At 35.0% G+C, this 15,077-nt stretch overlaps 3 protein-coding genes and 1 long non-coding RNA gene across 6 annotated transcripts; 3 read left to right on the top strand and 1 right to left on the bottom strand.

Moving 5' to 3' along the window:
* Positions 1–1,207: 1,207 nt before the first annotated feature.
* Positions 1,208–6,409, top strand: LOC140045190 (solute carrier organic anion transporter family member 2A1-like; the record flags this gene model as incomplete). The annotated part of the gene is made up of 9 exons (XM_072089997.1): positions 1,208–1,922; positions 2,168–2,524; positions 2,729–2,893; positions 3,373–3,583; positions 3,920–4,097; positions 4,363–4,559; positions 5,042–5,106; positions 5,363–5,571; positions 5,736–6,409. Coding segments are annotated over 9 exons (2,175 nt in total), but the record flags the coding sequence as incomplete, so codon positions are not given.
* A 935-nt stretch (positions 6,410–7,344) lies between these two features.
* On the top strand, positions 7,345–7,941 carry LOC140045181 (solute carrier organic anion transporter family member 2A1-like). The gene has a single exon (XM_072089985.1). It carries the CDS (start codon positions 7,345–7,347, stop codon positions 7,939–7,941), a length of 597 nt encoding a protein of 198 aa, XP_071946086.1.
* Positions 7,942–9,973: 2,032 nt separating this feature from the next.
* Positions 9,974–14,911, top strand: LOC140050133 (carbohydrate sulfotransferase 15-like). Of its 3 annotated transcripts, none has more exons than XM_072095207.1 (9): positions 9,974–10,463; positions 10,894–11,011; positions 11,136–11,203; positions 11,375–11,618; positions 11,932–12,207; positions 12,831–12,984; positions 13,266–13,419; positions 13,673–13,732; positions 14,131–14,261. In XM_072095207.1, the coding sequence occupies exons 1-8, from the start codon at positions 10,446–10,448 to the stop codon at positions 13,694–13,696; spliced, it is 1,056 nt and encodes a 351-aa protein (XP_071951308.1). In that variant the 5' UTR covers positions 9,974–10,445; the 3' UTR covers positions 13,697–13,732; positions 14,131–14,261. The 3 variants fall into 3 exon arrangements, with proteins under 3 accessions (XP_071951308.1, XP_071951292.1, XP_071951300.1); XM_072095191.1 differs by having other exon boundaries at positions 10,401–10,463; positions 13,564–13,732; positions 14,131–14,911; XM_072095199.1 differs by lacking the exon at positions 11,932–12,207 and having other exon boundaries at positions 10,402–10,463; positions 13,564–13,732; positions 14,131–14,911.
* Positions 12,218–14,462, bottom strand: LOC140050151 (uncharacterized). Its single transcript, XR_011845369.1, has 5 exons — positions 14,371–14,462; positions 13,952–14,031; positions 13,622–13,748; positions 12,812–12,974; positions 12,218–12,290 (listed from the first exon to the last, which is right to left on the bottom strand). It is a non-coding gene; the product is annotated as an uncharacterized lncRNA (long non-coding RNA).
* Positions 14,912–15,077: the final 166 nt, after the last annotated feature.

Genomic DNA, 15,077 nt, shown 5'->3' with positions numbered 1-15,077 from the left:
CACTTTCTCATTTAGACAACAATTTAGTCTATTTTGGACAATACTGACCAAATCCTCACGGCCAATGTGGACGGTCCCAGGGTGACCGGTAAACCTATTGAATTCCAATCACGGTTCGACGCGTCTCCGAACCGAAAGTTCGTCAAAATATCACCCGATTGTTAATATAACAAGATATAGATGATGTGTTTGTCATGTTATTGTCTAGCAAACTAATATGCAACATGTTGGTTACTTTATAGTATGATCGCATGCTATTGTCTTGTTTTATTGATAGCAATTGTTAAGTACTTTTGAACTTTCTTTATAATAATAATAATAATAAGATTTTTATAGCGCACATACCACTCCAGAGTGCTCAAGGCGCATTTAAAAATAAAAAAGAAATAAATCATACAAATTCCTGACAAATAAAATGCAATTTCTTTACAATCATGTTAAGACATTTAAACCCGGGAAACACCTTTGATATTTGCACTATAATGTCATACAATAACGCTAGGTTCAAACCGAAACACTGTTAACTTATTTTAAGGGCCTACTACAACAACAACTGACAAAGACAGATAAGAATGGATCAATGATTCCAAAGAAGTTTCTATCGCCTTTAGAAGTAACAAGAATGTAGTAATCGGATAGTCAGTCACGTGTGCACACTATTGTTGTTATATAAGTTGAATTCAATATACAAAAGGCATGTCAAGTTTGCCATTTGTCATCCAACAGTAATCCAGTACAGGTACTTCTGGGTAAGTAAGATAATTCAATGTCTAGGTTAGACATATATTTTCAATATTTAGCGAAATTTATTTGTAAAATTGTGCAACTACTTTTGCTCCGCCGCTAGGACTTTAATTCGCTAAGACTTTTGGCTTGCGAGCTATAGAGCGTCATTGACTTTTTAGAAGTCATAGACGTTTTTGTCGATCAAATAAATGGAAAAATGAATGAACAATTTACTAAACAATCAGTCGACCAAGGCGTTCATGCCCTGGACGCCATGTTATTTCATTTCACGTTCTGAATCAATGATAATGGTATAATATAGGTCTATTTTAAAACCCTTTATTTATCGTATATTTGAAAAAAAACATGCATTTTATTTATCACCTCCTACAGGGTCTTTATACCGTTTGAATGTTATAATTCTAAAAATTCCCCTTTCAGACCAAACTGCAGTCATGTACAAATACGATTCCTTGCCTAATGTCACCCCTGTCGTTGCCGTCGACGACGACAACACGGACGAGAAGCAGGACAACAAAAGCACCTCGACGACATACATCCCTACTCTAAACGATACAAAGACGACAACGGCGACGTCGACACAGATTGTTTGATCCACGGGTGTACTCGCTTCAGCTCACCGATCACCTTCCTATGCTTGGCAGTGCCAGTGTATGTCGCAATAACGGCATCATCAACGTACCTAGGAGGATGCATCAGTACCATTGAGAAACAATTTCAAATTTCAAGTTCTAAATCCGGACTGATCGCAACTATCAATGATATCGTAACGTTATCTCTTGTGATATTCGTCACCTACTACGGTTCTAAATATCACCGTCCTAGAATTCTATCCGTCGCTGGCATAATCGTAGGAATTGGTATTTTCCTTTTATCACTACCGCACTTTACATCGGATCCTCTGGTGCACAAGAGTCACGTGGTATTTTACAATGAAACACAGGAAACTGAATACGTAGATGTAGACGTAGAACATCAGTTATGTCACCTAAATAAGGTTGTAGAGGATGCGTGCACCAGTGGTGAATCAAGTGAGGAGGTTCAATCATCAGGTGTTTTCTGGTTGGTGATTGGACAGATTTTTATTGGAATAGGCGGAGCACCACTATTCCCTTTGATTTTAACCTACCTTGACGACTCTACGGTGGATTCGTCTACAACATCCATCTATATTGGTGAGTGTGTTTTTTTCTTTCTTATCTCAATACGACGAAGAGGCACAGAATTGACACGCGCGTTAACATTGTTTGAACGCGTGCCTACATGGTGTACCTTTTCCTTTTTTCAATAACAGCATTATTTTACTCAAACAAGTAAAGTAGTCAAGTAATCAGAGTACTGTAAAGTGAAGTTTATTTACCATTAATAATAATATGTACAGTATTGTACTGTTTTCTAAAACATAATATTTCTTTTGTAGCGGCTATATTCATGTCAATTGCATTTGGCCCGTTTCTCGGATTCACCACTAGTTTTAAATGTCTCTCTTTGTACGTTGATTTCCATCGAGTTGACGAAGACGACAACATACCCACAGACCCCAGCGATCCCCGTTGGATTGGCGCTTGGTGGCTTGGATTTGTCATCTTCAGCGCTTTGATAATGATGTTTTCTATCCCGTTGTTCTTCTTTCCTCGACAATTGAAGAAGTATGAGTGTTCATGTTTTAAACGAAAAGGAAAGAGAGAAGCTTTAAATGATGATATCAACGTCACAGACGTGTACAGTGCCAATATTTTCCAGGATAAAGATAAAGGACTGATAGCAAGTGTTAAAGGTAATACATGTTCATACCTCCTCAGACTTCGCGCAACGCAAGTAATTTCACAAGCAGTGAATTACTACCGTATCCAAACTGACGCTTTATCATTGGCCATCTCGCTTGCGTTGCACTTACGTCATTGGGTTGCGTCTAGAACCTAAACTATGGATACCCCTGCAGCAACATATTAATGAATGGAATTTTATTTCTTGTTGCTAGGTCTTATGAAAGCAGTGAAGAGGATCGTAACCAATCCTACAGTGATCTTTGCTCAGCTAATGGCGTCTTGTGAACTTGCCATTGTCGCTGGGTTCGCCTTTTTCACCGCCAAATACTTCGAAAAACAATTTGCAATTTCAGCAGCAACTGCATCTATAGTCCTAGGTTTGTGAACAATTATAAGTTTTTGATTTAAGCTCACATAATTGAGATAATTTAGAGAAGTTTCAGATCAAATAAACAGAGGTAAAGGAGAGGAATAACCAATAATGATCAAACCAAATAAATATTATCAGTATAGTGTCATGTATAAAGTATAAATACCTATCTCAAAGGACAAGTTAGAAAGATTCAATTGTATTTTAGCAAATATGATCGATTGTCTTTCTTGCCCCATGGTAATGACAGTGAAAAAGACAGCTTGACTATGATAGTACCCGGATTGAACGATAGATTGAATGAAAGACTTTTAACTTTACTAACGATAATATATGCAATTCATCTGTATTGGATCTACTGTACAAATATTTGCATATACAAGAATACAGGTGTGTTTGTGTAAAACGTTAAAGAAGTGACCACCGATAGCAGATCTACTCTAATTTGACATTTTTATTGATTTTATTTTCTTTTTCTAATTTCAGGTGGAATTAATTTACCAGGAAGTGTATTAGCAAATATTCTGAGTAGTTTCTTTGTTAAAAGATTCAAATTGAAACAATATGGGCTTAGCAGACTACTCATAATATTCGGGTTGAGCTCGCTTGTTTTCGGTATTCCTTTACTATTTATTGGTTGCTCAAACCCACGTATTGCTGGGGCCACTGTACAGTACAATGTTTCTTACAAGATAAGGTATGTATTCATTGCCTTGTTGGATGTAGCCCTCACGTCTTTCTGCTCTTTGCTATTATCTCCCCCGTAGTAGTCTAATTCCTCTGTTTCTTGGTTCCCATATGCCATTTGATTGGTCTAATCATTTTCTACCTTCTTGCTATCTCCAATTTTTCTTTTTCAATAGTAAATGTTTTTGATTAATTTCCCTTATATGGTGATTCAGATTTTATCCCCCGTCGTATTATTAACTGATCTACAATACCAAATGATTTAACACATATTGCTTTGGCAACATGCCAAAAACCTGTACAAAATATAAATAATATAATAATTTGAAACCTTTTTTCTTCAAAGTTCACTACCAGATTCTAACAGCTACTGTAACTCTGACTGCGTATGTTCAGATAGAGTTTACACACCCGTATGTGGATCAAACGGAATGACGTATACAAGTGCGTGCCATGCTGGCTGTGTAGGCGTTTGGGAAGAAGACTTTGGAAATGATGTTGATGACGATAATACGAATAAAACGGTAAACAATTGTTCCTCATTTTAATATATTAATAAATAAACAAATTACTCTAGCCTTTATTAAACATGGAGTAACTTTACTGTCTTATTAACAAGCTGTACACCTAGCTGAAAAGACAACACTTGCGTACAAAATATGATAACGCAGCATGTATTTTTGGACGCGTATGCCAACTAATCTTTTTGATGATAATTTATAAAGTAACTACGTGTGAGAGCTATAGATCTTCATTGTTTGTGAGGTAACATTTCTTATATTCTTGCAGGTTTTCTTTGGTTGTAGCTGCATAGATTCAGATGACACCTGGCAAGCTGCAGATGGTTTGATGGTTGAAGGTGGAGTTGCAACCGAGGGATCATGTGACTGGTCGTGTGACAAGATACTCCCGTTTGCAATCCTTATTGCAGTAGTTGCAGTCTTTGGCCAAATGCAGGCAAATCCTAACGTTATGCTGACATTGAGGTAATGTTTCGTAAAGTAAAGTGTTCGTCTGTTTTATCAAGGTGATCTAACAACAGGATGCTGAGCTCCGGAGATCAAAGGGTTTATCTGTGGCTGCGACACAATAAGTTCTACGCCCCTTAACAGACATAGTACCGGGACTGTATTTGTCGCAGCCAGCCATAAGATCTAAGGACTGTTACTAGTTCCTATCTTGGCAAAGGGAACTCAGTTTCATGTTAGATTGCCTGAGTTTAATTAACACTCGATGAAAAAGCACCAGAACAGAATGCTGAGCTCCGTTAGATCAAAATGTTTCATCTGTGGTTGCGACACAATCAGTTTCACGCCTCCTAAACAAAACAGGAGAGAATAATGTACTTGGTCGGATCGTTTGAGCGAAGTAAGTTTGTGTCGGATTTAGAAAGTACCAAAGTGTGACGTCCTGCTAATGATTGCGACATCCCCTGACATCTTCTTCAATTGTTTTTGTTTTATTACAGATGCGTTGATTCAGAAGATCGTGGGATCTCACTTGCTTTTCTTTCAGTTATAATCAGAATACTTGGTAAGTTAAGTACGAACTTTACGTTTTGATGATCGTCTGGTGGTCCTACGTCATCAGAATACTTGGTACGTTAAGTACGAACTTTATGTATTGATTATCGTCTGGTGGTCTTACATCATCACCTTGCATTGGACAACTCTAACCTAAAACAAGAACAAAATGTGTGTTCTAGTTTATGATATTCTAAATATGCTTTTTTTTATAATTTAAACGGTTACTTTGTACACAAAGTGATATTTTTTAAATTTGTTTCTAGGATTTTTTCCGGCACCTATATACTTCGGTGCCGCCATTTCTAGTACGTGTCTGATTCGTCAAGAGTCCTGTAACAGTGAGGGCGTATGTCTTGTTTACGATCTTGAGCAATATCGCTACACGTTCATTGGACTCTTTATTGCTCTAAAGTTCTTGTCTGCTGTGTTGTCGTTCTGCACCTACTTCAGCATAAACCCTGATCGTCTGCAGGTAAGTATTACGTCATCACCATACAGTAACAACAATGTCACAAACAGCAGCAAGCGCTATATAGTTGTTTCCACTTTACCATTAAACACTGAATAACATTATTTACTGCACTATTTTCCATCAAACTAACGTAATAAATTATTAATTGACTTTTTACTCTCTAGAAAAACAAATCCAAACCAATGGAACTTATGCGGAAGGATATTGTTCGGAAACAGAACCAAAACGAGAACTCTGCTTAGTTTAAAACAAGAAGTGCAGTGTTTAGAACAACTATTTCTTCGCCATGATTATAAACCAGATTTGCCAAAATGAATGTTTAATTTAAAAAACATACATCCTTTCTTAGAAAGATATAAATACTTTTAATGGCACACAACTTTTCAATTCTTAAGAAGACCTTAAGGTCTCTATTTCGGTGTATTGCATTCTTCGCCTTATCTTTTACTTATTCATTCGTAAATTTATACAATTCATTTTAATTTGTTACCGGTGAACAATGCCGTAATGTTTGTTCTCAAACTTATTTTAGTCTCCGTCCACACACTTTGTATTGTATATATTCTCAAAATGATTTCCATCGCCTGGAAGGACGGAAAAAATGTTGACGTACGCATGCGTACAAAAATCATACACCTAACAGCATTTGGACGCGCGCGCAGTTGTGTATGTCTTACATAATTAATTCATAAACGTTATTGGTCGCGTCTTTGACTTTCATCTTTATATAAATTAATAGCGGTTAAATACATTATAATAAGTTAAGTGTTATATTTCAACTTCATAATAGTTTATATTATCGGATAGGCTTATTTATAAGTAACTTTATATTTATACAGACAGACTAAATAAACGTTTTATTACTACGCATGCGTCAATTTGAATGCTTATTTTCTACATATTTTTACACAAAAATAGTTACGGTATACAGTACTTACGTTTTCTTCTTCTAAATTAAGCTAGGACGCAACGCAAGGACGCAACGCAAGGACGCAACGCAAGGACGCAACGCAAGGGCGCAACGCAAGGACGCAGCGCAAGGACGTAGACGCAAAATGACAGTTCAGATGATGCCTCGCTTTGTGATTGGTGAAATAACTTTGTGCTTACGTCATTGCGTTGCGTACCAAGCTTTATGTACAAACTAACAATGTCATTGTGAACATTCTATAAGCAAAGTCGGTGTTTTCTAGTTTATCGTACAATAACTTATTGTGTAATAATTAAAACGCTTAAATTTATGTTTTCCGACAAAATAGAAAAACAGTTCCAAAGCCCTGGCACAGTATTTGTAGAACCGACCTTTGACCTTTGGCATTTTATCTATCGATCTACGTCTTTATTACATCACTGTATTTTCTACATATCAAAATCATTTGACATACCTGTATAATAAATGTCAAAATCTTGGAAGCACATATTTTAAGTTTCGTGTTTTCTAATTTATCACCCAATAAAAGTTATTATTATGTAATTAAACTGAATTTTAATTACTACAACTTGCTTCTACCGTTTGGATCAACTTTATACAATATTGTCTCCAAATAGAGACAAAGTTGCACAATGTCCAAACACGATTCCTTTCCTAATGTCCTGTCGCTGTTGCCGCCGTCGTCAATGAGGACGGCAAGCGAGACACCAACCCCGTCGACATCTTACGGTCTCAAAATGACGAAGACGGTGGTTTGATCCAGGGACGGATCCCGTTTTGTGTCACCAATCACCTTCCTACGTTTGTCGGTGCCAATGTTGGTCACAATAACTGCAGCGACAATGTATTTTGGAGGATGCATCAGTACCATTGAGAAACAATTTCAAATTTCAAGTTATAAATCCGGACTGATCGCAACTGTCAACGATATCGTAACATTATCTTTGTTACTTTTTGTCACTTATTACGGCTCTAAATCTCACCGTCCGAGAATTCTATCCGTCGCTGGCATACTCATAGGAATTGAATTCTTCCTTCTATCATTGCCGCACTTTACATCGGATCCTCTGGCACACAAGATTCACGTGGTATTGCCGCACTTTACATCGGATCCTCTGGCACACAAGAGTCACGTGGTATTGCCGCACTTTACATCGGATCCTCTGGCACACAAGACTCACGTGCTATTTTACAATGATACCAAGGAAACTGAATACGCTGAAAATAAGCTATGTCACCCGAATAAGGTTGTAGAGGAAGGGTGCACCACCGGTGAATCAAGTGAGGAGGTTCAATCATCAGGGGTTTTCTGGTTGGTGATTGGACAGATTGTTATTGGGTTAGGTGCAACACCAATGTTCCCATTGTTTGTAACCTACCTTGATGACTCCACTGTGGATTCGACTACAACATCTATCCAGGGAGTTACAACTCCCTGATCTATCTATATTGGTGAGTCCTTGCCGAAAGACGAAAGAGACACTTTAATTGACCCGCGCGTCATTACTATCAAAATGAACCCGCGCGTCATTATTATCAAAATGAACCTGCGCGCGCCAAGAGCTTTCTTGTCGTCATAAGAGTCAGAAAGTTAATCCGTTTGTATCAACATTACTAGATTTGCTCCAAGTCTGTATTTATTGTCTTTTTTTATGTCATTCCACACGTCGTCGTTTTGATTTTTGTCTGAAAATATCCAAACTTAAGTAATACACGTATGAAACGCCATATGTGCAAAAATATTTATATTTTTACTAATATTAAGACAAAACTCTGACCTGCGCGTTTCGCCTAACCCGCGTCGCTATTTTGAAAGCTAGCTCACTAATCAAAGATTGTATAGCGGCGCTATACAATCTTTGCCCTAATGTCTACTGTACTGAATACTTTCATACCATTTTCGAACAAAATTATTAATTAATAAAAAAAAACTGTTTACTCTCTCTAGAAAAACAAATCCTAACCAATGGAACTTACGCACAATGATTATTGATCTAAACAGCACGAAAACGTTTAGTATGGAACGCCGATACAGTTAATTGCCATCTTTAGGAATCAGTTTTCCTCCATATGTTTAAACTTAATTATTATGTGATAATATTTTGCTTATGTCGGAAATAAAATGTATATGATCATATATTGCGTTATCATCATCTTATAGTACCATAGAAACTAGTTTTGTCAAAAAATAAAAAGGTCGATAAATGGCTATTTTTTTCGAAAATTTCCCCATACTATAGTACAGGGATTTTTTCAAAAAATGACTAATTTTCGACCTTTTTATTTTTCGATAAAACTTGTTACTATAGTTCAATGGCATGCGCAGAACCCATTAATCGACTCTGCGCATGTTTATAATGCTATAGTAACCATTTATGTCAAAAAATAAAAGGATCGAAAATTCGCCATTTTTCGAAAATTTTCCTGTACTATAGTACAGGGATTTTTACAAAAAAAGAACCAATTTTCTACCTTTTTATTTTTCGATAAAACTTGTTACTATAGTACAATTGGCATGCGCAAAACCCATTATTTGACTCTGCGCATGTTTATTATGCTATAGTAACCATTTATGTCAAAAGTGGTTACTATAGCCAATTGACATGCGCAGAACGCATTATTCGACTCTGCGCATGTTTATAATGCTATAGTAACCATTTATGTCAAAAAATAAAAGGGTCGAAAATTGGCCATTTTTCGAAAATTTACCTGTACTATAGTACAGGGATATTTTCAAAAAAGAACCAATTTTCTACCTTTTTATTTTTCGATAAAACTTGTTACTATAGTACAATTGGCATGCGCAAAACCCATTATTTGACTCTGCGCATGTTTATTATGCTATAGTAACCATTTATGTCAAAAGTGGTTACTATAGCCAATTGACATGCGCAGAACGCATTATTCGACTCTGCGCATGTTTATAATGCTATAGTAACCATTTATGTCAAAAAATAAAAGGGTCGAAAATTGGCCATTTTTCGAAAATTTACCTGTACTATAGTACAGGGATATTTTCAAAAAAGAACCAATTTTCGACCTTTTTATTTTTCGATAAAACTTGTTACTATAGTACAATTAGCATGCGCAGAACCCATTATTCGAATCTGCGCATGTTTATTGTGCTATAGTAACCATTTATGTCAAAAGTGGTTACTATAGCCAATTGAGATGTGCAGAACGCATTATTCGACTCTGCGCATGTTTATAATGCTATAGTAACCATTTATGTCAAAAAATAAAAAGGCCAAAATATCAAGTTTTTAAAATTCAATTACGTCTATTATGCGATAATATTGCTGTATTATGATCATATATTGCGTTATCATCATCTTATAGTACCGTATAGAAACCAGTTTTGTCACAAAATTAAAAGGTCGAGAAATGGCTATTTTTTGAAAAAATACCTGTACTATTGCTATACAGTATCTTATTCTTTATTTTATTTCAATTCACAATCAACAGCGGGGAACAAACTGGAATACATAAAACATGAGACAAAAGAACATCGACAAAGTCCACAAAAAACAAATATAAACATTTCCTAATTCTGGATTTAAATAAAGATAAACAATTAAAGAACATATCAATAGTGAAGTCAATGGCAATATATGAATCAAGTAAGCTCGGTAATCTACAAGTAAATCCGTTTTTAGGAACAGTTTTGAAAAATGAATATGAAAAAGATAGGAAGATACTTCATACTGTTATAGAGTAATCAAAATAAAAGGTTCAACATTTTGGTGCTATAATAAGATTGGAGTTCGCCCTCTAGAGCATAAATGTTGTCGACTCTCTACAACTTTTGACCAATCATCTGCAGCGAAGACTATTATTTATCTAAAGGCGCGACCGGCTTGTCGTTGTTGTTACACAACGCCGGTTTTTTCTCTTTTTTTCTCACAAACGTGTATGGTTGTTAGAGACTTGTAGTATTGCTTAAATGAACTCGATGCCGATGGTAAGTTCTGCTTTTAAATCTTCAGCTTCTTACAAAAGCCCATAAAAAACCTGGCTGGTACTCTCTAGGCCTAGGCCTAGCTAGCTAGTAGAAGTGGGCTAGCTAGGCCTAGCCTAGGCCTAGCTAGTAGCTTACAGCCTAGCCTACTACCTAGCCTACTCGGCCTAGGCCTAGCTAGTAGTAGTAGTAGTAGTAGGAGGCCTACTACTTGTACTAGGTCTAGCGAGCTAGGCCTACCTATAATTAGGACTATACTGCCTTTAGTAGTAAGTAGGCTACCAAGAAGGCTAGTCTGTCACCACTAGTACTACTATTACTAGGCTAGTAGCTAAGTAGTGGGCCAAGGAAGGTTAGGCCAATCTAGATTTTGTAACAAGCTTATGATTATATATACAGCATGAATGTTAATGTTTTTGTATCCATGTTTCAGAAAGTGTTTCTGGCTGTTACTACAATTTCGTTGATCATCAGTTTGCTGTTTTTCATGTATTCTATGCCATGTACTTATCAAGAACGTTTTGACGGCAAGTGCAAATATGACAGAAAGAGTAAGAAAACTGGATTTCTTAAAACTAATAATTCTGAAATTAAACAATGATAAAATGTTATTCATATTTTGAACTTAGTAAATTGAGTAGATCTACTTCTGTCACATATTTCTCTTTTTTAAAGATGGAATTCATAGTGGAAAAGCTATGTATAGTTCAACACTTAAAAGAATAAAAGAGTTCAACAAAGAGGTAATATTCTTACAGTTAATTACGTAGGAACCTTATTTAAATTTATGGCAGTGATATGCTTAAATATGGTAGTGATATGACATCATCATGTCCATATATAGGCACATCACATTTTTTTGTCACATAAACTTTGATAGTGTAGAGAAAGCTTAATATCTTTTTATTTTCTAGTTATTTGTACAAGTTCCTCGCAAATTCCTAAAGGAGTACAAGAACCCATGTTGGTATAACAACAGCGACCATTTCATTTGTCTTCCTTACTTCTACATTGTCGGGTTTCCAAAGTGCGGAACGACCGACATCTGGGACAAGATTATACAACATCCACACGTTGTTGCGACAAAATTTAAAGAGTATCAATGGTGGGCTCGGCGATATGAGCGCAGAGGACGCCCTCCTAGTGAGACTATGATGGGTGGGTATGTTTTTTCTCTTGTTCTCTCTTAACCAACAGAAGAAACAAAACAAAATAAAAGGTCAGAAAATACAGACAAACGTAACTCAAAGAGTCAGTAATACTTCATACTATATCATACTATAGTTTTAATTTATTTACAAAATTGAATAGAAGATTATATTTGGTAATATACATTGAAGTTATACATTTCAATTTCATACTGAATGTTAACATTAACGTTTATATAGCACCCATTCTTATGAAAATCTCAGCGGCGCTTCACATACTCTCGTAACATTAAAATGTTAATGTATTTGTCATTGTATTTTAGGTGGTGACAAATACCAACCATCTTCATTAGACTGGTACACAAGTTCAATAGGAGAATCAACGTTTACAACAATTCATGATATCAATCGTGATATCAATAATGATATCAATCATGATATGAAACATGATATGAAACATGACATGAAACATGATATCAATCATGATATCAATCATGATATAAATCATGATATAAATCATGATATGAAACATGATATCAATCATGATATCAATCATGATATCAATCATGAGGGCCATGACATCCATCCTGCAATATTTGGTAAATACATCAATAAATACTGGTACAGTAGCTTAGTGATTGCATGTTGGCTTTATGATCTCATTGTTTTGGTTCAAATCAGACTATGTACAGACAAAATAAAATGTCCATGTTACATAAATTTAGATGCAAAAGTTACACATTAGGTTAAGTTTAGCAATTAATTAAAACAAATTTAGGCCCCTGGATCTGCCCCTGGTATTGAAATTTATATTTTTTATTTATTATTTAAATAATAAAAAATATAAATTTCATTTCGTATATCAATAAAGCTCTTTCTACACTATCAAACTTTATGTCACAAAAAATGTGATATGCCCATATATGGACATGATGATGTCATATCACTAACATATTTAGGCATATCACTACCATATATGGACATGATGATGTCATATCACTACCATATTTAAGCATATCACTACCATATATGGACATGATGATGTCATATCACTACCATATTTAAGCATATCACTACCATATATGGACATGATGATGTTATATCACTACCATATTTAATCATATCACTACCATATTTGGGCACATCACACTAGTTTGATAGTGTAGACAGAGCTTAAGCAAGACTGTGATGTATTACACTAACCTCTGTTTGTGTTGCCAAGGTGATGCCTCCATGACGACAGGATGGTACCTTCCTCCATCTTGGCTATCAGACTTTGAGATTGACGGTGAACTTGTAGCCACAACAGCTGATCTGATATATGCTCTTACACCCTCTGCCAAGATAATATTCATGCTGCGTGATCCTATTGAAAGGTAAAAGTAAATGCTTACAATCATTCATGAGGGCGCATTTTTTAAAATGTTGTTGAGACATATCTCTATCATATTTGGGCACATCACACTTTTTTATCACACTAAATATGGTGGTGATATGCCCAAATCTGGTGGTGATATGTGTTGATTTGTGTCACAAATTTTAAAAACAAATAAAATGTTGAATGCTAACCATGGTATTTCTAACAAAAAAAGGGTATATTTGTAATAAGGTTCAAATTATTTATATAATAAATATAATTGTTTATTTTTTTAATTAGGTTATATTCAGGATATATATTTTCAAGACGAGGCAGTCAGCAGAAATCTGCTGAAGATTTTCATAACATGGTAGAGAAAGTTGTTAAATGTTTACATCAATGTATGAGAGTACACACTACAAGATACTGTGCTTATCATACAGATATTTGCCAGGTAAGTTGTTTCATAAATACTGTAAAATCTCGAAAAGAAGCCCCTCTTTTTCCATAATTTTTACAGTAATTAAAAATTATTAAATAAATAAGTTAATAATGTTATTTCTGATGTGCAACTATTTAAATACTTGTTTCTGTTCAGAATGCCAGCACAAACATTGTCGACACCATACAAACTGGGATGTATGTCATATTCTTACGTGATTGGTTTAAAGTTTTCCCACGTGACCAATTACATTTCATCCTATTAGACCACTGGCATCATCATCCAATGAGAACTCTCAATGCTGTTTACAAATTCCTGCAGCTTGGTAAGTCACGCTGTTTCTGTAATATATAAGATTATCAAATTTTGAGTAAAATTCAATATATAATAGTAGACCAAGGTGGATGTCATCTGGCTCAGAAATTTTTCGGACAATCTTTTTATATACAATTTTAGGATGCTGATTCCAAATGTATATGTTAAACGGGTGGTTTAGGGTGGCATTTTTAAGAAAATCAATCTTTTGTGACCAATTTTCACTTACTTCTCAGTTGCTCGATTCTATGTCGCTCCGTCTCTGTTTACATCGATCATGTGACCAAAATAAAGATACGCCATCCTTGCCTTAATAAACGTAATAAAGAAATGATAAATCCAATAATAATGAACTATATTACAATCGAGCGACTAATAAATAAAGTTTTTTATTGTTCTTGTCAATAGACACGGTAGAAGACAAGAAGAAGATATTAAATAGAACAGTTAAGAACTCTAGATCAACAAAGGACCACCTAGAGTTGGGTGATATGCTGCCAGCGACGCGTGACATCCTAGAAAACTTCTACTTACCATTTAATAATGATCTTATGGATTTTGTACACATTCATGGAGGCATATCAAATTAACATTGTTGAATTAATTTGATCATTTAAAAAAATTAATACAATAATTTATATAACTTACAATTGTCTTTGTTTTATCTTGAAGATCTTCTGTTTTAGTTGAGGGATTCTTCTATTAATAAAAGAACAACTTTAATTAGATGAAACCTGTCAAAATAAAAAGCACATAATAAAAAGTAATAATTAATGAAATACAGTATTGCATATTGAATCCAGGCCTGTATTGGTTTAAGTATTTTTTATCGTAATTAAGCCGTCCATCCTACAGTAGTTAACTATCAGTGTTTGTTAATATTGTGTTTTAAATACGGTATTTTATATTGTTACATAATGTTAGATAGATACCTAGGCTGCTGTACATTTATTGTTACATAATGTTAGATAGATACCTATGGTGCTGTACATTTATTGTTACATAATGTTAGATAGATACCTAGGCTGCTGTACATTTATTGTTACATGATGTTAGATAGATACCTAGGCTGCTGTACATTTATTGTTACATAATGTTAGATAGATACCTAGGCTGCTGTACATTTATTGTTACATGATTTGTATATACTACAGTTGCATTAAATACATTTTTATACCAAAAAATAGGATAATAGTGATTTTTGTTTAGCACATCATTCATTCCAACCGTTAAGCCTAGGATTAGGACCGTTTTAGTCAACCATTTCTCAGATGCCTAGTACATTTGTTTATAGCCTAATCCTAACGACAATGTCAATTGTCTTACATTCATCTGGATGATGGTTGATCTTAAGA

This window comes from Antedon mediterranea, chromosome 1 (genome assembly GCF_964355755.1).
Source record: "Antedon mediterranea chromosome 1, ecAntMedi1.1, whole genome shotgun sequence".
Taxonomy (NCBI): domain Eukaryota; kingdom Metazoa; phylum Echinodermata; class Crinoidea; order Comatulida; family Antedonidae; genus Antedon; species Antedon mediterranea.
This window is presented reverse-complemented; position numbering and strand designations above follow the sequence as displayed.

What these genes read in the sequence shown, in the direction of transcription:
- LOC140050133 (XM_072095191.1), top strand. An exon ending in TAAAAGAGTTCAACAAAGAG is followed by an intron (nt 11,204 to 11,374) that starts GTAATATTCTTA and finishes TTTATTTTCTAG; the next exon opens with TTATTTGTACAAGTTCCTCG. An exon ending in TTACAAATTCCTGCAGCTTG is followed by an intron (nt 13,733 to 14,130) that starts GTAAGTCACGCT and finishes TCTTGTCAATAG; the next exon opens with ACACGGTAGAAGACAAGAAG.
- LOC140045181 (XM_072089985.1), top strand. Translation starts at nt 7,345, where the DNA reads ATGTATTTTGGAGGATGCATCAGTACCATTGAGAAACAATTTCAAATT.